We start from the raw sequence: 20,104 nt of genomic DNA, 5'->3' as shown, positions 1-20,104 counted from the left end.
CCTTTTAACGTAAAAAGTTTTTAACTAAATTAGCACAGAAGGTGCGGTTCACAATAAACAAAAGATGCGGTCAAACATCACCCGCATCTTTTGATAGTGGATAACAAAAGAGGTGCGGTTCATATGGATAATAACATATATAATTTAAATTAATTTCAACTTTCAAACTATATATTATCTCTTATTCTTCTTATCTTTTTTTTTTCTTCCAACATGAACAGCCTACAATTATCTTCCATATTATATGCAACTCAAACTTGGCCATTATAATGAAGATCCAAGGAAGGTATATTTTAGTTTACTTTTATATTTTTATGTATTGTTAAATATATTTTAACGTATACAGATATAAAGTTCGATTTGTCTAGTGATCAAGAATATCATTCAAATACCAAGCAAATTAATTAAGGTATGGAAAATTTAATTTTATTGCATTTATTAACTGTTGATTTGTTTATAAGTATGTGCATATATATATTTTGTTATTTGTAAGTGTATATGCATATTTATGCTTATTTGTGTATTATATATATAATATACACACACATGTGTGTGTAGAGGTGCAAACAAGTCGAGCCCGAGTTCGACTAGGCTCGAGCTCGGCTCGTTTAGATCTTTATTTTAAAAGCTCAAGCTCTTCTCGGGCTCGCCTCATTAGCACTATACTAATTAATAGTTGATAATTGATAGTTGATAACTGATAGTATACAAATAATAGTACTAGGCATGTTAGTCATGTTTCGTTGTGCACTTGCGAAAAAAAAATGGTTTACTAAATTATTTATTTTATTGAACATGGATAACCGGAAATTTTAATTATTTATACTATTTACTTAAATGCAAAAGGCAATTAATTAAAGTAAATCCTATCTTCTTCTTTGTCGGCAATCTACATCCCTCTATGACCCTATGAAACTTTTGGTATTGAACATGAAGAGTAAATGAATGTGTATATAGAGAAGATAGTTAATCATGTTAAATATAAATAATTTTAATGTTAAGGAAGAAAGCTCATGAGTTTATTTGGAATTTTTCGTATGGCTATAAAAGGTTTTTGTTTGGTTTTTATTTATAGGTTATTTATATATATACATTTGTGAACCGGATAAGTTTTTTTTAGTTCGAATTTCAAAAAGAAAAAGGAATAGACATACTTGTAAAATATTATTAATTTTAGATCTATGTTAACACTATTTTTTAAAATAAAAGGAAAATAAAGATATGGCATGGGTCCCTCTTAGTTATCCAATAAGAGTATGGATTAGAAATAAAAAGCTACTTAACAACACTATTTGGTAAATATTTCTAAACAAACTTTTAAAAATTATTATACCAGATTAATGTTATTTAATTTTTGAATTTGATTGGATTTTTATTCTTTATTTTATTTTTGGGATCTTAAATTTTATATATGCATGTTATTAAATGACTATAGTTTTTCATAAGCTTATGCCCTTTCTAAAATCTTTTATATTACCCATCATTTTTATAAATATTATAATGTTACAACTTTCGTCTATATATTACCTATCACTTGTTTGAATATTTTATTTCCAGATGGATTGTGATTGGATGTACAAAGCTTCGCATACATCCGAAATTTATGCAGACGGTGTTCAAAGTTTTCTTAGTGCGCTGAAGCAAATCGCGTAAAAAAAAGAAGTCGGTCAATTTGTTGTCCTTTCTCCGTATGTCAAACATTTCAATATTTTGAGGATATCACTGAAATAGAGGCACATTTGTTCGAAAATGGCTTTATGCCTAGGTACGATTGTTGGTCAAGGCATGGAGAATCACTAGCTGTTTTTAGCACGTCGTCGACCGCTAATGACACTACATACAACGACGACGCATCAAACCTGAATAGTACGTACAACAACGACTCATCAAACCTTGATGAGAATGATAACCATTTGACTGGCCCCGATGACAATTTAAATGAAATGTTACATGATATGGAGACTAATATGGGCGATCATAAATAGAAAATTTACAACACCTATTTGAAGAAGCAGAAAAACCGTTATATACCGGTTATAGACTTAATAAACTTGATGTGGTGCTGAATTTGAGTAACTTAAAGTCGAAAAACGGATGGAGCGATAAAAGTTTCACGGAGCTATTAGTATTTTTGCATGATCGCATGCTTCCGGAAGACAATGAATTACCAATTTCGACATACCGAGCAAAAAAGCTTATGTGTCCGATGGGATTGGAAGTTGAAAGAGTACATGCGTGTCCAAATAAATTTTTTTTTGTATAGAGAGCGGTACGAAAATGAACATAAATGCGTTGTGTGCGGTGCATCGAGGTATAAACAGAAAAAAGATTCGGATGAAGTTGATGACGATGAGGTAAAAAAAAATGACCGCCCGCTAAAATGTTGTGGTATCTCCCTATCATACCGAGACTGAAAAGGTTGTTTTCAAACGAAAAAGAAGCAAAATTATTACGTTGGCATTCGGATGAACGTGTAATTGACAGAAAACTAAGACATGTTGCGGATTCACCTCAGTGGCGAACAATTGATAACAAGTATCCAAGGAGACAAAAAACATACGGTTTGGTCTTAGTTCAGACGGGTTTAATCCTTTCGGGGGCATGAGTAGTATTTATAGTACATGGCCGGTTCTTTTATGCATCTACAATCTTCCACCGTGGTTATGCATGAAAAGGAAATACATTATAATGTCGTTGTTGATTCAGGGTCCAAAACAGCCTGGTAATAATATTGACGTGTACTTGTCTCTGTTGATTGATGACTTAAAAACCCTTTGGGATTCAGGTGTAAACTTATATGATGCTTATGAGAAAGAACACTTTAAATTGCATGCCATGATTTTTTGTACTATAAATGATTTTCCAGCATATGGTAACTTGTCGGGATACACTACGAAGGGTAAGAAAGCTTGCCCGGTTTGTGAAAATGAAACAAGCGCGACAAGGTTAACAAACTGCAGAAAACATGTATACATGGGACATCGAAGATTCCTTCCGAAGGGTCACATTTTTAGGAATAAAACGGTTGAGTTTGATGGAAATATCGAGACCGGGACGATGAAGACACGGTCCAATGCATTTTCGCGAGTTAAAAAATTAAATACTGTGTTGGGAAAAAGATCTCGTGTTGAGAAAGGAGCCATCTGGAAAAAAAAGTCAATCTTTTGGGATTTACCTTATTAGAGAGATTTAAAGGTTGGACACTGTTTAGATGTTATGCATATAGAAAAAAACGTATGCGACAGCTTGATAGGCTTATTATTAAATATTAAGGGTAAAACTAAAGATGGGATTAAGGTTCGAAAAGACATGAAACTTCTAAATATACGCAAAGAGCTTCACCCGGAAAAAAGAGGCGATCGTATTTATCTACCGCACGCTTGTTATAATACAACAAAAGAAGAAAGAAGACAGTTTTGTCAATGTTTACATGATATTAAGGTTCCATCAACCTATTCTTCAACCATTTAAAAATTAGTGTCAATGAAAGACTGTAAATTGATCGGAATGAAGTCTCATGATTGTCATGTTTTGATGACACATATGATTCCTATCGCAATTCGTGGAGTGTTGCCAGAAAACGTCCGACATACAATCACAAAGCTCTATTTATTTTTAACAACATTCACTCAAAGGTTATTGATGTAGAGCAACTGGATAAATGGCAAAAAGACATTTATGTTACCCTTTGTGAACTAGAGATATTTTCCACCATCATTTTTTGATATAATGGTTCACCTAATATCTCATATCGTACAAGAGATTAAGGCTTGTGGTCCTGTGTTCCTACGATACATGTACCCTTTTGAAAGATATATGAGTGTCTTTAAAGGTTATGTAAGAAATCGTCATCGACCAGAGGGCAGTATTATTGAAGGGTATACTTCTGAAGAGGTGATTGAGTTCTGCCAAGGTAATGCTATCAATAATATATTACATGTATTAGTTTTAAGTAACAATATAATAACCTTTTTTTTTCACAGGCTATGTGGAGGGTCTTGACAGTGTTGGTATTCCTAAAACTCGTCACTCCGGACGACTTGATGGCCATGCTAGAGTTGGTTTCAAAACATTCTCGTCATCTCACGAAGATTTACATGATGCACATTTAGTGGTCCTTAAACACATGACATGTCTTGCTCCATATGTTAATGAACACATGCAAATGTTACGGTTGACACACCTGGGTAAGGATGATATATGGTACATAAAAACTCAAAACAAAGAGTTGTCGAAGTGGATGAAAAGGAAGGTAAGAGAAACTGATGTTGATGAAGCCGTAAAAAGGTTAGGACAAGGTCCAGATTTTATAGTTGATACTTATCAAGGGTACGACATTAACGGCTATACATTTTACACCCATGATCAAGATAAAAAAAGTGCAGTGCAGAATAGTGGAGTTACAATTATAGCATCGACAACCGAGTTCAATAGACAACGTCGTGATACATTGATAAAAATCGCCAAAGATTCTTATTATGGTGTTATAGAAGAAATTTGGGATTTGGACTATCTTGGTTTCAATATTCCTTTGTTCAAATGTAAGTGGGTAAATAACCATACAGGCGTTCAAGTTGACAAATATGGTTTTACACTTGTCGACCTTGCAACTCATGGCTATAAATCCGAACCATTCGTTATGGCAAGACATGTCTCACAAGTTTTCTATGTCAAGGACCCGAGCAAACCAAGATACCACATTGTACTGCAAGGTAAACGGCGCATTCTTGGTGTTGATAATGTTGTTAACGAGGACGAATACGACCACTTTGATGATCTTCCACCATTTTCGGTCGATACTGAACCGGTTAATTACGACAACTTTATGCACACCACAAACTTGCGTGATGACATCAATGGAGTTTACGTTGATGAAGGTTTGATATAACCAATTTATTAATATAATTTATTCTTATTTTTTAGTATAATAGCCTGTTTATTTTTTTAATGCAGAATAAACGAGAATGATGAAGATAAAAAATGGCATGTTTGATTATCCATGTTAATGAGACATTGTCGAGTGTTTGTATTATTTCATTTAAAAATTTTATTTATCGTAGTTAGTTTATTAATTTTATATTTAAAATTTATTAACTTCAATTGAAAATTAACTTGAGTCGGTTTTGTATCAAATTAAGTCCTCCGGCTTATTCAAGCCGAGCTGAATCTTTGAACTTTCTATTCGAACTCAATTCAAGCTTCAGTAATATCAGATGAGCCGAGTCTACACCCTTAAATAATTTTTACCCATTTCCCCCAATTTTTTTACCTAATCCCCCCCCCCCCCCAAGTTTTTACCTATTCCCCCCCCCCCCCCCCCCCCAAAAAAAATCTATTCCCCCCCCCCCCCCCCCCCCCCCTATTCCCTCCAAACGAAATTTACTTTCCCCTTAAAATATATTAACTTAATTAGTTAGTAGCTTCACTAATACTAAGGTTTTTAACAGAGCAGTTACAGCCAGCCCTAGCTTCCGCTGCCTCGCCGGTTGTCCTCTCTCCGCCCTCGTCGGTCATCCTCTCCGCCCTCGATGGTAGACGCCAGACCCCGCCGCTCGTCCTCAATCATACACCAGAGAGTAAGTTCATTTTTCATTCTTGAAAATAAAATTGAACAACAATATTGAATAAAAGTCTCATCTTTTCAATCCACTGCCATTGTAAAGTCTTCTTTTATTGTTTTTGTTCTTGAAAATCACAGCCCCTTTGCTCTATTTATATATTTGGGTTGGTGTGGTTGAGGATTTAAATATTGTATGTGGTCCCGGTATAATTAAGTTCATGTGTTGTTTGTGGGGTTATGATTCTTTCATATGTGTATTTGTCTTTAATTCACTTATCATATGTAGCATGGCAAAAAAAACCAACCAAAGGTAAGAGTACGAAAAGAAAATCAACAACCAAGCGTGGCCCTGCTTTTTTTAAGAAGATACCCCGATCAGAAGATAGCTATAAACTTCGATGAAAATAATCAGCCCACTGGTGATGACCCAAAAACAGTGGGACGTTTCAGGTCATTCTATGGGATGAAGGTTCAACATCTCTTTCCATGTCATATTCAAATGTCCAAATTTGAGGATAAAGATTTTGATAATCTGTGGTTAGAAGTAAAGGTACGAATTATATTTTAAGTTATAAGAAATATAGAATACCTATAAATTAATTAATATTTTTAACTTGATGTTATTTAAACTTTAGAAATATTGGATAATCGATACTGATGCCCCGAAAGCGTATATGAGGAAGTGGGCTATAAGACTTGGCATTAACTTTAGACATTGTCTTGCTAGAGACTATATATACAACGCAACGCCCGATACCAAGAAAGCTTACAAAGCATATAAATTTATCGAAATTGAGGACTGGGAGGAGTTCTATAAACAAAGGACAAGCAAGGAATATCAGGTATTTTTGAGCTGTTTATTATTATTAGTAATTTTGAGTTAATAACAATTTGTTGATTGTGTGAAGGAAATAAGAGAGAAAGCTAAAGCTAGCAATGCCAAGAAAAAACACAAACTTCATGTAGGGCGCGATGGATGGAGTGGTATGAAAAGGAAGATGAAAACTGTATGGCCTCAACTTGAATCAAGCTACCCCGTACTTAAAGGAATACTAAACAAACGTTCAAAGTTGTTTATAATGGGTCACGTAACAAAAGACAAAGATACCAAGTTGTATTCACTTGATGATGTTGCAATTGAGAAGGCTGGCACTTTGGTAAATGATTATGTTATTTAATTATATGAAAATGAATTTAGTTTGATTTGTAATTATTATAGCCGAATGTTTAAGCATATCTTTTTTATAGAAACGAGTGGAGAAAAGTATGATAGCTGATGGGAGCTATTCTAAAAATAAGGAAGACCCGCTAGTTCGAGTTATTGGACCCGAGCATGAGGGACGATCAAGGACCTTATCCCAGATTATCGGTAATGACTGTGTGTGTTTCCTTCAAAGATCTGCATTATTATTATTATTTGTAATCTTTTTTAGATGTTACTTTGACAGGATTGCTTTAGATGTCACTAAACTGTACTAATATTCGTATTCTCTGCTGCTTCTGAAATGTTGAACTATGTGGTGATTACATGTTATAGATTTATAGTATTTTACTATTTATGTGGGAGTGTAGGAGTATGCAAAAAGTGATTTCTACTTTTACACAAGTGATATTGATGATTAAAATACTATGATACTTGTCAGATTGACCAAAGTTGATGTGATTACATACTCTAGTCTTTGTTTACTATTTATTAAAGTTATATACTTGATTTGCATCCTGTACACATATTCTATATTTTCAAATCCTTTTTGTATTGTTTGAAAGTGGCTTTTTCTAGCAGTGTAATACTTATATAACATTCACAAAAGTAAAATCCTTTTATATCAAAACAAAACTTCTTAAATGGTGCTGATGGAACGGGCCAAAACGGGTGCGGGTCAGAACGGGCCAGCTTAAAAAAGGTTATTTTGATTTATGTTAGAAAGAGTTCAGGTCAAAATGGGTGTGGGTTAGAACGGGTGGATCTAAATAAATGACTTCTTTTCCAGAATGCCTTAATGTTAATCCGCCTGGTGTGACCCGCTTTGCTATTTTCAGAACTGAATGGCTGCCCAGTTTGACTTACCAAAATTAATAGTAAACCCAATGCAACCTGCCCATGAAACTGCATTTCTGTTGTAACTAATTACAAGTACCAAAATCATTATTAAATCTGTAATTTATTTAGCTCTTCTTTTCTTAACATCATAGCCATTATGAGAGCATGAATTCATAGATAGCATAATAATCTATAATTAATTTGCTTGTTATATTGTATTTATAGGTTATACAAAAGCTCATGGTGGATTGTTTCAGAATGTGAATCATGATAAAGTGTTGGTACCACAGGTGGATGCGAGACCTAATATACGAGTCGACTATCCACCTATTAAGGTAATATATTTATAATTTGCTATATTAAAATGTTATATATATTATAAATGTTGAATGATTTTTCAGAGCCACACCAGTTGTGAGTTGTTACTAAAAGTGGGTGATTCACTAGAGAAAGTGGCTGATGGTATGGTCTGGCCGAGCACTGATACAATTCTACATTGTAAAACAATAATGGAAGGTTGTGTCAAGGTTACGGTGGATGATGTCGTTGATGAATTTAAGACGTTGAAAGTCTACAAAGTGGTAAGGACGAGTGAACTTAAACAAGTTGAAGAAATGGTTGACCAGATCGTTCAATGGCCAAGAGATGCGATAAGGGTATTTTTTATATTAAAATATATTTTAGTATATCAATATAGTAATAGTTACTATAATATTTTCTTTGTTAAATTGTAGCTTGCGAACCAAGGGGTACCTAGCTCATCTAGTGCCCCGAGAGTGGATGCTTCGCTACAAATAGATGATGATGATACCTCGGACACTTCAAGTTACCGTCCACAGAAGGTCGACCCATTTAATCTAATAATTATTTTTTAATTTAGTTTGATTTGTTCATATTATAACAATTTGTTTGTAAATTTAGGTTGATGAAGTGCATCATGGCTCATCCCAATTCCATGACAAACACATGACGTCCTATCATTTGGTAGCCGACCCATTTACTCTTCTTTATATTGTTCCTTTGTTCGATTTTTCAACGATTTGTTTGTTTTTAGGTTGATGAAGATGACCAAAATCAAACGGAAAATCTATATCCTTTCAAAGACGGGTTTTTAAACGCGGTTAGTTTCAAAAACTTGTTTATATATCAATTTGTATATATATAAACATATATTTTTATATATGTACTAATGTTTTTATAATCGTATTTAGTTATTATCCATGGACCAGCAACAAATCACGTCATATGCTACCGTACGGGCACCCGAACCCGAGCTTGAGCCTGAGCCCGAACCACAAATTACTCTAGTAAATGATCCCGAACACGATAAGTGGGAAGATCCTGATTTGGAACCCATATTGGAAAAATTAAAGAAAAAAACGGGTATCATTCGAGTTATGTTGGATCATTTACACAAATTTGTGGGTACACGCCATTCCATTTGCATTTCTTCACCTCAAGGGATGTACCCCAAACGAGTTGCAAATGCAATCCCATATTCAGAGTTGTTAAGAATATTTTCAAAGGAATGGCTTGATTTCAGCATTATATATTCGTTTACAATGTAAGTTATTATTGTTTAAATATGTTACAAAACATATTTAGTTATTTGGATATAATTTACTTAATTACTAACTTTTATCTCATATCTATATATTCAAGGTATTTTTTTCTCTTGCCCAAATCCAAATGCGCATTCCTTGATCCTAGCCGCATTAAAGGTACAGAATGTGACACAAATTCGGAGGCTGTTGTGGAACACATCAAAGAAATATTCAAATATCATGGAAACAAAAGATATTTTCTTGCACCATTTGCTAACAGGTAATATATACGTTTTCGTCAATACATACGCATACATATATTCATATACATATAGTCATACACATACATATTTAATTGTTCATAATTTCTACTTTTTAGTGGTCATTGGACGCTTTTTATCTTTGAACCGGGCACCTCAACCGCCTATATTGTTGATTCTTTAAAATGGGGGAAAAGTGAGGAGAGCTACACCATTTCGGGTCTAGCTGATAACGGTTTCGGGAGAAAATTTACATGGACAGTGGTGAATGTATGTTTTATACTTTTATATCGAGTTATTACTTATTACAGGTGCTTAAAATAATTAATTGTGAATTAATTGCAGTGCAACCAACAACAAGAAGGTTGGGAATGCGGCTATATGGTCATTAAACACATGCGGGAATTTGTGGAGACCATTCAATACAATTTTGTTGAAAAGGCAAGTGTTTTTTGCATAAATATATAAAATATCAACTTTTCTATTTATTTGTGTACATTTAGATACTTTTATTATTTGTTTCAGTTATGGAATAAAGGAGGGATTACTTCTCATAAGGAAATTGACTTTATGGTCGTAGACTTAATGGATCATTGGATTAATAAGGTGTTTGGAGTTTAACTGTTTGCGGGCTGGGCATGAACTTTCTAAAAGCGTCCCAAGGTTATCCCAGATTCTACTATTTTATGTTCATCTATATCTAAAGCGTAAATTATAAACTCGCTTATATATGAGTAGGGTTTGAGTTTGATTAACTTCTGACTCAAATGCATATATATGAAGACTTTGGATATGTTATTTTGTTAGGCAAGTATGAAGACTTCGGATTCGAATTTGCATTGCAAGTATGAAGATTGAATACGGCTCTTTTGAGTTGCAAGGATGAAAGTTAGAGTTTTTTGTACTGAATATTTGAAACATGATTTTTGTATTTGGATTGCATTTGTGGTACCTTGAAACATGATTTTTGTACATTTTGAAACCTTTTTTAAATATATTATTTGGTTTTGCATCTATAAAATATTGTATATATGTGTATGTAGATGCAGCTTGCAACTGCATAAATTGTTTGGTTTTGTATATTGTTGTTTCCGGAAAATAATTAAAAAAAAAAGAATTTAAGCTAAAAGGTGCGGTTAGTTTTTATGTTATAAGATGCGGTTTAGTTATTCAGATTAGGATGTAAAAGGTGCGACCAAAAGATGCGGTTCAGATTAGGATGTAAAAGGTGCGGCTGTGAATATGCAGGTTAGATGATGCGGTTTTTTAAAAGGTGCGGTTCCTATATTTGAAGATTCGCATCTATTTGGTGCGGTCCTAGAACCGCACCTTTTGGCAAAATTCACCGCACCTTTTGGCTGTTTTTGTAGTGGTGTGGCCCAGCCACCCACCTCGGCTGCCATCGTCACCCAAGCCACGTTACTGCTACCCTTCCACCGCCTCCACCATCCCTCATGCCACTTTCGTGGTCCACACTCAAAATATTCTCGCCACCATCATTGCCTCTTAACCAAGGGCAGCGTGGGTGATTGAACTGGTGGTCACATTAGATGACGGTGAGGATGGTTGGCAACAGTGATCCGGCAGTGGTGGCAATTAATCATGTGGGTAAGGGTGGTGCAGGGTTGGGGAGCTAATGACCGATGCAGCGATGGTGGTGGGTAGGCTTCATTTTCTTTATGATTATTTTGTCATCTAATCTTATTCAAATTCCTTTTATACCTGTTTCAGTTGTTAAAAAATTCTAAATTGTTTTGACAAACTTAACTGTAAGCTCAATTCATTTATATTTTAATTTAATTACTTAGACAAAGTTGAGTTCATTCAACAAACAATCTACAAAAACCAAGCTTGTTGAGTCGGATTCATTCTAATTTGCAATTGTATCTAATCTTGTAATCCAGCAATCAGGAAACTAAGTTCATGCTCTGGCGGTAACTGGAACCTGCCTGTAACATAATCAAACGAAACATGATATGATGGTACTCATGCGCTGCATGTTGCATTTCGCCTACAAACATAGTCTCAAAAGATATGTTCCAAATCTCACATTCAACTATTGGTCCCACTTAAAAGTCTTATCCTCAAAGTGATTGGTAGTTTATCCAGTAGAAAATTTATGAAGAAAGCTCTTCACTCCAGCTACGCTTTTAGGAAAATAAATTTTGGCCCCAAATCAGATGCCAAATCCATTATAAGAATTGAAGGTCCACTGGAATTGAATTAGTAGTTAATTATCATCTATCTTATCCATTTTCAATTTGACAGTCTATCACAACAATAGAAATTATTTTACACCTAGAAGAAAATACTATTTGAGTTGGTCAATATTTATTTCATTAGCAACAAATGCTCCAACATTTACTTTTAGGAAAAGGTCTTGTTTTTAAAATCTAATCATTTTAAATACATCATCTATTTTTAACAACTTCTCTAAAGCTTTATGTTTTATTCTCATCCAAGTTCACAAAATCCTTTTTAAGAAAATTTTGTTCGCTTGGCTTATGTGAGCATCTGCAGGCATATTTGCTTGTAAGTTATAGATGCGCACTGATGCGTTTTCATCCAAAAAAACCTATGCATAATGTGTGACACACATGCATCAAGTTTGCGATGCGCTTGTTATTAAACATACTACAAACTATTTATTGATAACAATTTTACCTTTTTTAAACTTTCACTTAGTAAAATATAAGAGATGTATCATGTCACTATATAATCTATTATGAGTAACCAAAATAAGTCACTGTAGTCATATATGGATCAGCTACAAGGAACCTATGCAGAACTCACTTTAACTAGAAAGTGCAAGCATCATGCGCTTTTGAGCGCATCATCCTAGCATCATGGAACCGCGGCGCATTGTGCACATTTTGCACTCCTGATGTGCGCATTTTAAAAGCAAAATGTATAAACACGTGTATACACACAAACGTGCATATCCGTTCACATACCGTAAACTGATATGAACATTAGTATGTATGCCAGGCACTTGGTGAATATACCTAATCATAATGTCTAAATCCAAACAATCATGCAAACCACTTGTCCAAAAATAAGTGTTCATATCAATAGCCAAGCATAGCTACTTTTGAAAATACACACACTCAAAATATAATGAAGTAGCATAGAGTACTTTTATTGACTGACATAAACCACACCCTCACTTTCACACGATCAAGATCAACCCTGCAATCCAATGATACCGCATGCAACTCTTCCACCAGCATTTCCAGTGCTTTTGCTAAGCTCATGCCCTCCTGAAACATAATAAATATGACAAAACAGCACATTTGAAAACTAAAACATTCAACACTAAAAACCCAGAAGTTTACCCTTTCCAAGATCATCAGGGTCAGCATGGACAACAACAGCTCTCCCAATGATGGATTGAGCTCCAATTAATGGAATCTACATTAACATATATGTGTTAAATTTGCACGCTTAAACGTGTATTAGATGTTAATTACAAGAAAGCATGCCAGGAACCAACCTGCTTATCAACAATGGTGAACTTTGCAGTACCTGAGTTGATGAGAATTGCAAGACAAGTTAGTATTAGATTGTTAATAAACACATGTTACAGAACTCACATCATTCTCATTTTCAATTCATAGTTTATGAAAGCTTAAAAGTGTGTGACCAATGATTTTTATATCTAAAAAGGTCGCTGACTATTTTAACTAAACTGGGAATAAAGAGCAATTTAAAAAACAGAGCCATAACTTGCCTCCTGATTTTGAAAATGAAATAAATCAAATGAATACCATAAAGATCAAGCAGAAGGGGTATTTTTGTATATCCCCATGAAATTTTGCTAAAAATCATATTTATCCAAACAAAAAAATTAATATCATATATACCAATTTCAAATACCTAAAAAACTGTATTTACCCCATACTACATTTGATTAAACACAATGTATAATATGATCATTATATCGTTCTCCTTTTTCCTTACACTCCAAACATTGATCCTAATGCAAGGTTCAAAAGAAGAACATAAATGTTCAAATTAAAAATGATTATATTTGATATCATGGCTTTTATGTTGGGTAAACATGATATTATACCATGTTCTGTGGAGGAAATACAAAATTATCTTGAGCATGTAAAAGCCTGAATGTTAAAATAAAAACAAACTAACTAACTGATCTTGAAATACGAAGTTACCATCTTCGCCGACTGTGACATTGCCAAGATCACCGGCATGGCGAATCTCGTCTTCAGGTGCACCATGCTCCTTTCCATGAGGATTATAGTGAGGACCTACCGTCAAATAATAAAAGGTTTAAGTGTTTTATATTTACGTATCAACATTAACCACACACTATTTCACTTTTAAGGATTTTTGTGGCACACGCGTACCAGTTGACATGCATCCATTGGTTGTGTCACCAAGTGCATGAACATGGAACCCATGAAGTCCAGGTTTAAGGCCAGAAAGGTCACCAGTGACAGTTGTAGGAGCACCTGCAACATCAATCAAATAAGAAAAACAGAGAACTAATATGTTCATCAAAATTCAAAATACAAGTCGATAACTACCTTCTGCTTCTTGAGTGAAGAAAATGGTGCCACTAACACCCTCACTGCTGCTAAGAACTGCAACTGCCTTCACCATTTTTGTATGTGATCTGTACCATTGATGCGTTAAATAAACAAATGTTATCAACGCTGCACCTAGATGACAAATCTAAACTGTATATATTTTATGATATATAATATATATTATCATGAAATGTCATAATATATGTTATCATGAAATGTCTACTATGAGCATAAACTGAAAATCCCTTTATTGCTGTATACATGTTAGCCTGTTTCTAGAGTAAAGTGGAACCATAACGTAGTCATCCTTGAGGGCACCAATTATTTTTTATTTGATCCTTATTCGTATATCAAAAAGCACGTTTGTCTTTCTAATTTATATGCTTAGGCAACGAAAAGCACAAGAAACAAGGGAATTTGACTAAGCCTTATCTTCACACTTTCAGTTATATAGAAAATTAATCGAGATCAAGTGACACTGTTACGAACTTTGACTACGTGATTTCTATCGGACAGCATACATCTACAGTATATATGGAAAAAAATGTGAAACCATTCAAAGTTCAAACACAACTGAGCAGATGCGTTTATTATAAGAACCTTTTGACACCAATTCCGTTCTAATTAATATACAATCATACAATAACAAAACAACTCTGTGCGGTTTTAGCTTCAATCAATTCTCCATCTATGCACAAACAGCAAATCCATGGCGAACCAATCATCAATCACAAGTAAATTCATCAGTGATCTAGGTCAAATCGACTATTATAACTAAAAGCATGAAGATCAAGGTGATTCAAAATTCGTCAGTGATCTAAGTCAAATCGATTATTATGACTAAATTCATGAAAATCAAGGTGATTCAATTCAGGTAACGAATCGATATAACTAAAAGCATGAGCATAAAGCTGCTGATAGATGGTCAGAATGAAATTCGATTCGATTCGATTCGATAAATACAAAACACCGATCGGAATCAAACGAAAGTGAAGAAATGAATCGATGAAGATGAATTTACCTCAGAACACCCCCGCGCTGCGCTTCGCTTCTGTGAGTGAGAAATAGATGGTTCGAGATAGATAGGGTACGGCGATTACCAGATTATGATTATTATTATTATTATTATTATTATATAGATACAGCAGCAGCAGCAGCAGCACACCATTTAAGACCGACTGTACCTACTACCCCTCAGGACACGCGCCCATCGCTCGAGTGCAGGCTAAACGCCTACGTCTCTGAATATTATTGGTGCGTAGCAACAAGGTCTTTGGTTTACCCTGCTGTTAGAAAGTTGGGCCTATTTTATTAACAGGCCTGGTGGAACAAAGCCCATCCATGTTGAAAATGCATCAACTTGATATCGGAATATTATTAATTTTGCTTTCATTATTTTAAGAGAAAAACAGGAGAAAAACATCGATTTAATCCTATAAATATAGGGTAGGAAAACTACCAGCAAACCAAGAAATACATCTCGCGGGTCTCCGACATAATTCGCGGATTACTATTGAGCATCCGTGAAAGATACCCGCGGGCCACACAAGGGACCCCACACGTGCAAGGTCCCCACACTTCTAGAAGATTTTTCCAACATTCTCTGATAGCGACATCAACCAATGAAAGGATGACACCTGGACACCTGGTAACCTTCCCTAACGTGGCCAGACTGTCATATCCTGTAAGCGCTCGACACATGTTCATTCAGGCATATATGGAATATCTTAATACTGACAACTCCACCAATCACCTTCCCTCCACCTTCAGCTATAAATACTCGAATCATATCCATGAGGTATTCATTCACTCTCACGTAATCAGAGCAATTTACTTGTATTCGTACTTTATTCCGATAGTACAGTACTTATTCTCACGCTGGAGTGTGGTTACGGGAAGATCACTCATCTTGTCCTTCCCATGACGAGGCACACGGTGCTCGGTTTTGCAGGTAATTAGCTGGAATATGACCTCATCAGGAAATCAGTAGACTCACACTTGGAGAAACGTAGATTCGAACTATCCAGTTCGAGTCTGTGCTTCTTTATTGGCGCCATCCGATTTTTGGCTAGATCTTACGGTTTTGTGGAAGTTTTTGAAAGTTTTTATGACCTGAAGTGATGAGTCAGAACCAACAATTGCCGATGGTTACTCCGGCGAAAGGGAGACAGACCGAAGTCCTTGAAGAACCGATCTTCGAAGCTGGACGAACTTTGGTAGAATCTTGCCAGAACACTCGAACTCCGATTCTGGAAGACAGAGTCGGAGAGTTCCCCAGGTTTGAAGGTGACGAGGCGCGAGTTTGTTACCACTCTAGATCTGGAAAAGCAATGTTAACTCCGGACGAGTGGTACCAGCAAGAACAATAGAGGTTGAAGGATGAGTATGACAGAATGGTGAAGAACAATCAATTGCAAGCAAGAACTCTGGTCTATGACTCACCATCTCCTTCACCTCCTCCGGTCATTTGGCGAAGTCAAATTACTCCAGAGATGGAGGTTGTTGAACAATCAGCTGAGTGACAGCAAGAAGGAAGTTGTGACAGAGGTCGTCCGACTCAGCGAGTGCTATCCCGCAGGGTCGTGTATGATCAGAGTCACGCTTCCCAAAAGCAAAGAGACTTTACATACCAAGAAGAGAGGTATGTGAGCGACGACAGTCGCGCGTATGGTAGGGAAGGTACTAGTCGAATGCGGACACTAGTAAAGCACACTGAGTACTGCAGTGATGCTGAAGAGGATTTCACATAACCCTATCGGCCGGCTGCGTTCGCTGAGAAGTCAAAATTCATTCCGCGGATTACTACTGCTCCCTTCCCGATGAATGTCAAGATCCCGAGCAACCTAGGGAAGTATAATGGGATGACTGATCCAAGTGATCACTTATTAAACTTTACGCAGTTGGAGGAGTTAATGGTTGGACGCTACCCTATTGGTGTCACATGTTTGCCCTAAATTTTACAGGGGCAACGAGGGAGTGGTTCAAGAAACTTCCCGATGGACAGATCAAGAGTTGGGATGATTTAGTGGCAAAGTTCTCGCAACACTTTAGCCAACAGCGCAAGCATATGCGTGCCCCCTCGGAGATCCTAAATGTTGTCCGCCGTGATAACGAATCCATCGAGAACTTTATCACCAGGTTTAATAACAAAAGTTTGAACATCGGTGACATAAGCGAGGACATGTTAAGAGGCTCATTTAGGCCGAATGTGCGAAGTGACGATCTGATCCGCTGTCTAATCGGGAGAGATGGAATGCCCAGGACGTTGGATGGTATTATGTCGACTGCTAAAGTTTTCGCAGCTATTTAGAAACTTTTAGGGCAGGGACGCCTAAGCAGCCCGCGAAAACATAGTTCAAAAGTACCTGCCCCAAGAAAGAAGAAGGGAAGGATCCTCTAAACAGTTTGACGCCAGATCATTGATAGGGTAGAAACAGAAGGATTGCGGATAGGGAAAACAAGAACAAAAATGGACCCCTATAAGAAAAACTCCATCTGAAATTCTGACGACAGAGAACATGAGTTCAAAAAACTACAACCGTTAACTCGGCATGCGCACCTGAATCCAAACAAGCACTATCTATTTCATGATGACATTGGACACGACACCAATGACTATGTAAGATTAAAGAATGAGATAGAGTCCGCGATCAAGTCAGGAAAACTCGAACATTTATTAAAAAACATTCAACAAGAACCACGGAAACAGTCAGCTAACGCAGACAAAGGCCCGCCGAAGAAGCAAATCAAAGACTTGAATGTTCACATGATTCATGGCGGACCAATCCGTATAAACAAACGAAAGAAAATCGATGATGATGAATGGAAGAGTGAGTCGGTTGTTTTCCGAAAGTGAAAGGGGGTCCATGCATGAAGCAACCGTTAATCATTATAGCATTTTTCGGATATTAAAGATCCCAGTATGTCTTTTTTGACACTGGAAGCACATCCGATATCATGTACGAACAGGGCTTCGAGCAACTCGATGAGGATGACAACGCGTGCTTAAAACCCATCCACACTCCCGTGTTAGGATTCGAGTATGAGGTTATGCATCCAAAAGGGGTTATAACGTTTCCAGTCACGCTTAGTGATGGAACTCATTCATGGACATAAGATGTTGAATTTCTGGTCCTACCCGTAAAATCCAATCACGATATAATCTTGGGATGCGAGGCGATTAGTGATTTCAATGCCAACCCTTCGGTGGCGCACGGTGCAGTCAGAGTGCCCACAAGGACAGGCGTAGCCATCATTCGAGTTAACAAACACTGCTTTGCAACAGAGGGGTCAAAACCCACAAAGATTCCCAAGGGTATGGTGAGAACGGAACCGGAGAAACGTGTGATTAACTCGAAGTACTCGGAACAGACAATCACTATTGAGCCAACTATTTCAGAAACAGTTTGTGTGTTTCTGAAACAGTTGCTCGTCAAAAATGTTGATGTCTTTGCTTGGACACTATCAGATATAACCGGAGTCTCAAGAGAAATTTCCGAACATCGGTTGAGGGTAAACCCAGCATACACATCGATTTTTCAAAAGAAACGGAAGATGGGCCTTGAGCAAACTAAAGCTATGAATAAGCAAGTCCAGGACCTGTTACAGGTGGGGATCATCCATGAAATTCAATACCAAACCAGGGTGGCGAACCCAGTAATGGTCCCCAAGAGTAACGATACATGGCGAATGTGTATAGATTTTAAAGATCTAAATAAAGCGTGCCCAAAATATTGCCACCCACTTCCAGAAATTGATTTGAAAGTCGACGCAGTGGCACCCTACAGATTTAAATGTTTCTTGGATGTTTATAAAGGTTATCATCAGATCCGAATGGTTTCCAGCGATGAAGACAAGACAACCTTTCGAACTGATCAAGGAACCTTCTGGTAGAAGATGATGCCATTCGGTTTTTTAGGGAACATATAGGGAAGAATCTGGAGGTTTACATGGATGACTTGGTCATCAAGAGTGTGGTGGAAGTTCAGATGTTGCGTGATATTGAAGATGTCTTCTCCACCTTGAAGAAAATCAATATGAAGCTTAACCCGACGAAATGCTCTTTTGCCATGGAGGAAGGTAAGTTCTTGCGAGTGATTGTCACATGGGAAGGCTTCAAAGAAAACCCATATAAAGTCCAGGCGGTTGCCCGGATGCCTTCCCCATCGTCACTCAAAGAGGTGCAGACATTAAAAGGTCGTTTAGTAGCACTAAATAGATTTATGGCGAATCATGCTGCAAAATCTTATCCTTTTGTGCCCACACTATGCAATTTCTTGAAGAAAGCACACTTTAGGTGGACACCAAAGGCTGAGAAAGCGTTCTTAGAAGTAAAAAAGTGTTTAATGGAGCTCCCGATGTTAACTGCACCACGTGCAGGAGAGCCCCTCACGTTGTACCTTTCGCGTCAGATATTGCGATAGAGGCAGTCTTGATAACTGAACGGAAAACGGTCTAGACGCCAATTTACTATGTAAGTAAAACCTTGGCAGATGCCGAGACCCGATACTCGATGCTGGAAAATTTGATGTTGGCCCTAATATATGCCGCGCGAAGATTGAAACGATATTTTCAAGGACATCCCATCAATGTCTCGACAGACTTCATGCTGAAAAGCATGTTAAGCAAGCCGGAATTGTCTGGAAGATTGGCCAAGTGGGCAATCGAGCTAGGTGAACACTCCATAGAATACAAACCTAGACCTGCAATAAAAGGTCAAGTATTTGCGGACTTCATCACCGAGGTACCGAATGAAAAAAATTCAAGAATGTTTATACGAACAACAACCTCCAGTTCCATCAGAAGAAAGTCAAATGTGGACTCTGTTCACTGACGGGGCATCTAATGGTGAAGGATCAGGCGCGGGCTTGAGATTGGTTAGTCCAAATGGCCAAGAATTTACGTACACTATAAAGTTGAACTTTAAATTATCAACAATGAGGCGGAATACGAGGCGTTCCTGGCTGGTCTAAGAATTGCTAAGAAATTGGGGGTCAAGTATCTTGAATCACGGGTAGACTCTATGCTTATTGCGGGATAGGTTTTAGGAGCGTAAGAGGCAAAGAATGAAGTAATGGCCTCATACTTGTCCCAAGCCAAAGATCTTATGCAGTAGTATACAACATGCAACGTAATTCACATTGAACGAA

The 20,104-nt window shown here is 36.7% G+C and overlaps 1 protein-coding gene and 1 long non-coding RNA gene across 2 annotated transcripts; one reads left to right on the top strand and one right to left on the bottom strand.

Moving 5' to 3' along the window:
* Positions 1 to 9,266: 9,266 nt before the first annotated feature.
* Positions 9,267 to 9,981, top strand: LOC143635363 (uncharacterized). Its single transcript, XR_013154044.1, has 3 exons — positions 9,267 to 9,425; positions 9,525 to 9,675; positions 9,751 to 9,981. It is a non-coding gene; the product is annotated as an uncharacterized LOC143635363 (long non-coding RNA).
* Positions 9,982 to 12,449: 2,468 nt separating this feature from the next.
* Positions 12,450 to 14,066, bottom strand: LOC143635362 (superoxide dismutase [Cu-Zn]). The gene is made up of 6 exons (XM_077103216.1): positions 13,953 to 14,066; positions 13,773 to 13,877; positions 13,578 to 13,673; positions 12,899 to 12,930; positions 12,741 to 12,816; positions 12,450 to 12,665 (listed from the first exon to the last, which is right to left on the bottom strand). The coding sequence occupies exons 1-6, from the start codon at positions 14,026 to 14,028 to the stop codon at positions 12,589 to 12,591; spliced, it is 462 nt and encodes a 153-aa protein (XP_076959331.1). The 5' UTR covers positions 14,029 to 14,066; the 3' UTR covers positions 12,450 to 12,588.
* Between the last annotated feature and the right edge of the window lie 6,038 nt (positions 14,067 to 20,104).

This window comes from Bidens hawaiensis, unplaced genomic scaffold (genome assembly GCF_021521415.1).
Source record: "Bidens hawaiensis isolate Kalapana, Puna unplaced genomic scaffold, B.hawaiensis_p1.1 tig00007455_1, whole genome shotgun sequence".
Taxonomy (NCBI): Eukaryota; Viridiplantae; Streptophyta; class Magnoliopsida; order Asterales; family Asteraceae; genus Bidens; species Bidens hawaiensis.
The sequence above is the reverse complement of the archived record's forward strand: the minus strand, read 5'-3'. Positions and strand labels throughout refer to the sequence as shown.

Coding starts and splice junctions, on each gene's coding strand:
- LOC143635362 (XM_077103216.1), bottom strand. CDS start 14,028: ATGGTGAAGGCAGTTGCAGTTCTTAGCAGCAGTGAGGGTGTTAGTGGC. Junction 13,674..13,772: donor CAATGGATGCATGTCAACTG/GTACGCGTGTGC, acceptor ATTTGACGGTAG/GTCCTCACTATAATCCTCAT. Junction 12,666..12,740: donor CCCTGATGATCTTGGAAAGG/GTAAACTTCTGG, acceptor ATTATGTTTCAG/GAGGGCATGAGCTTAGCAAA.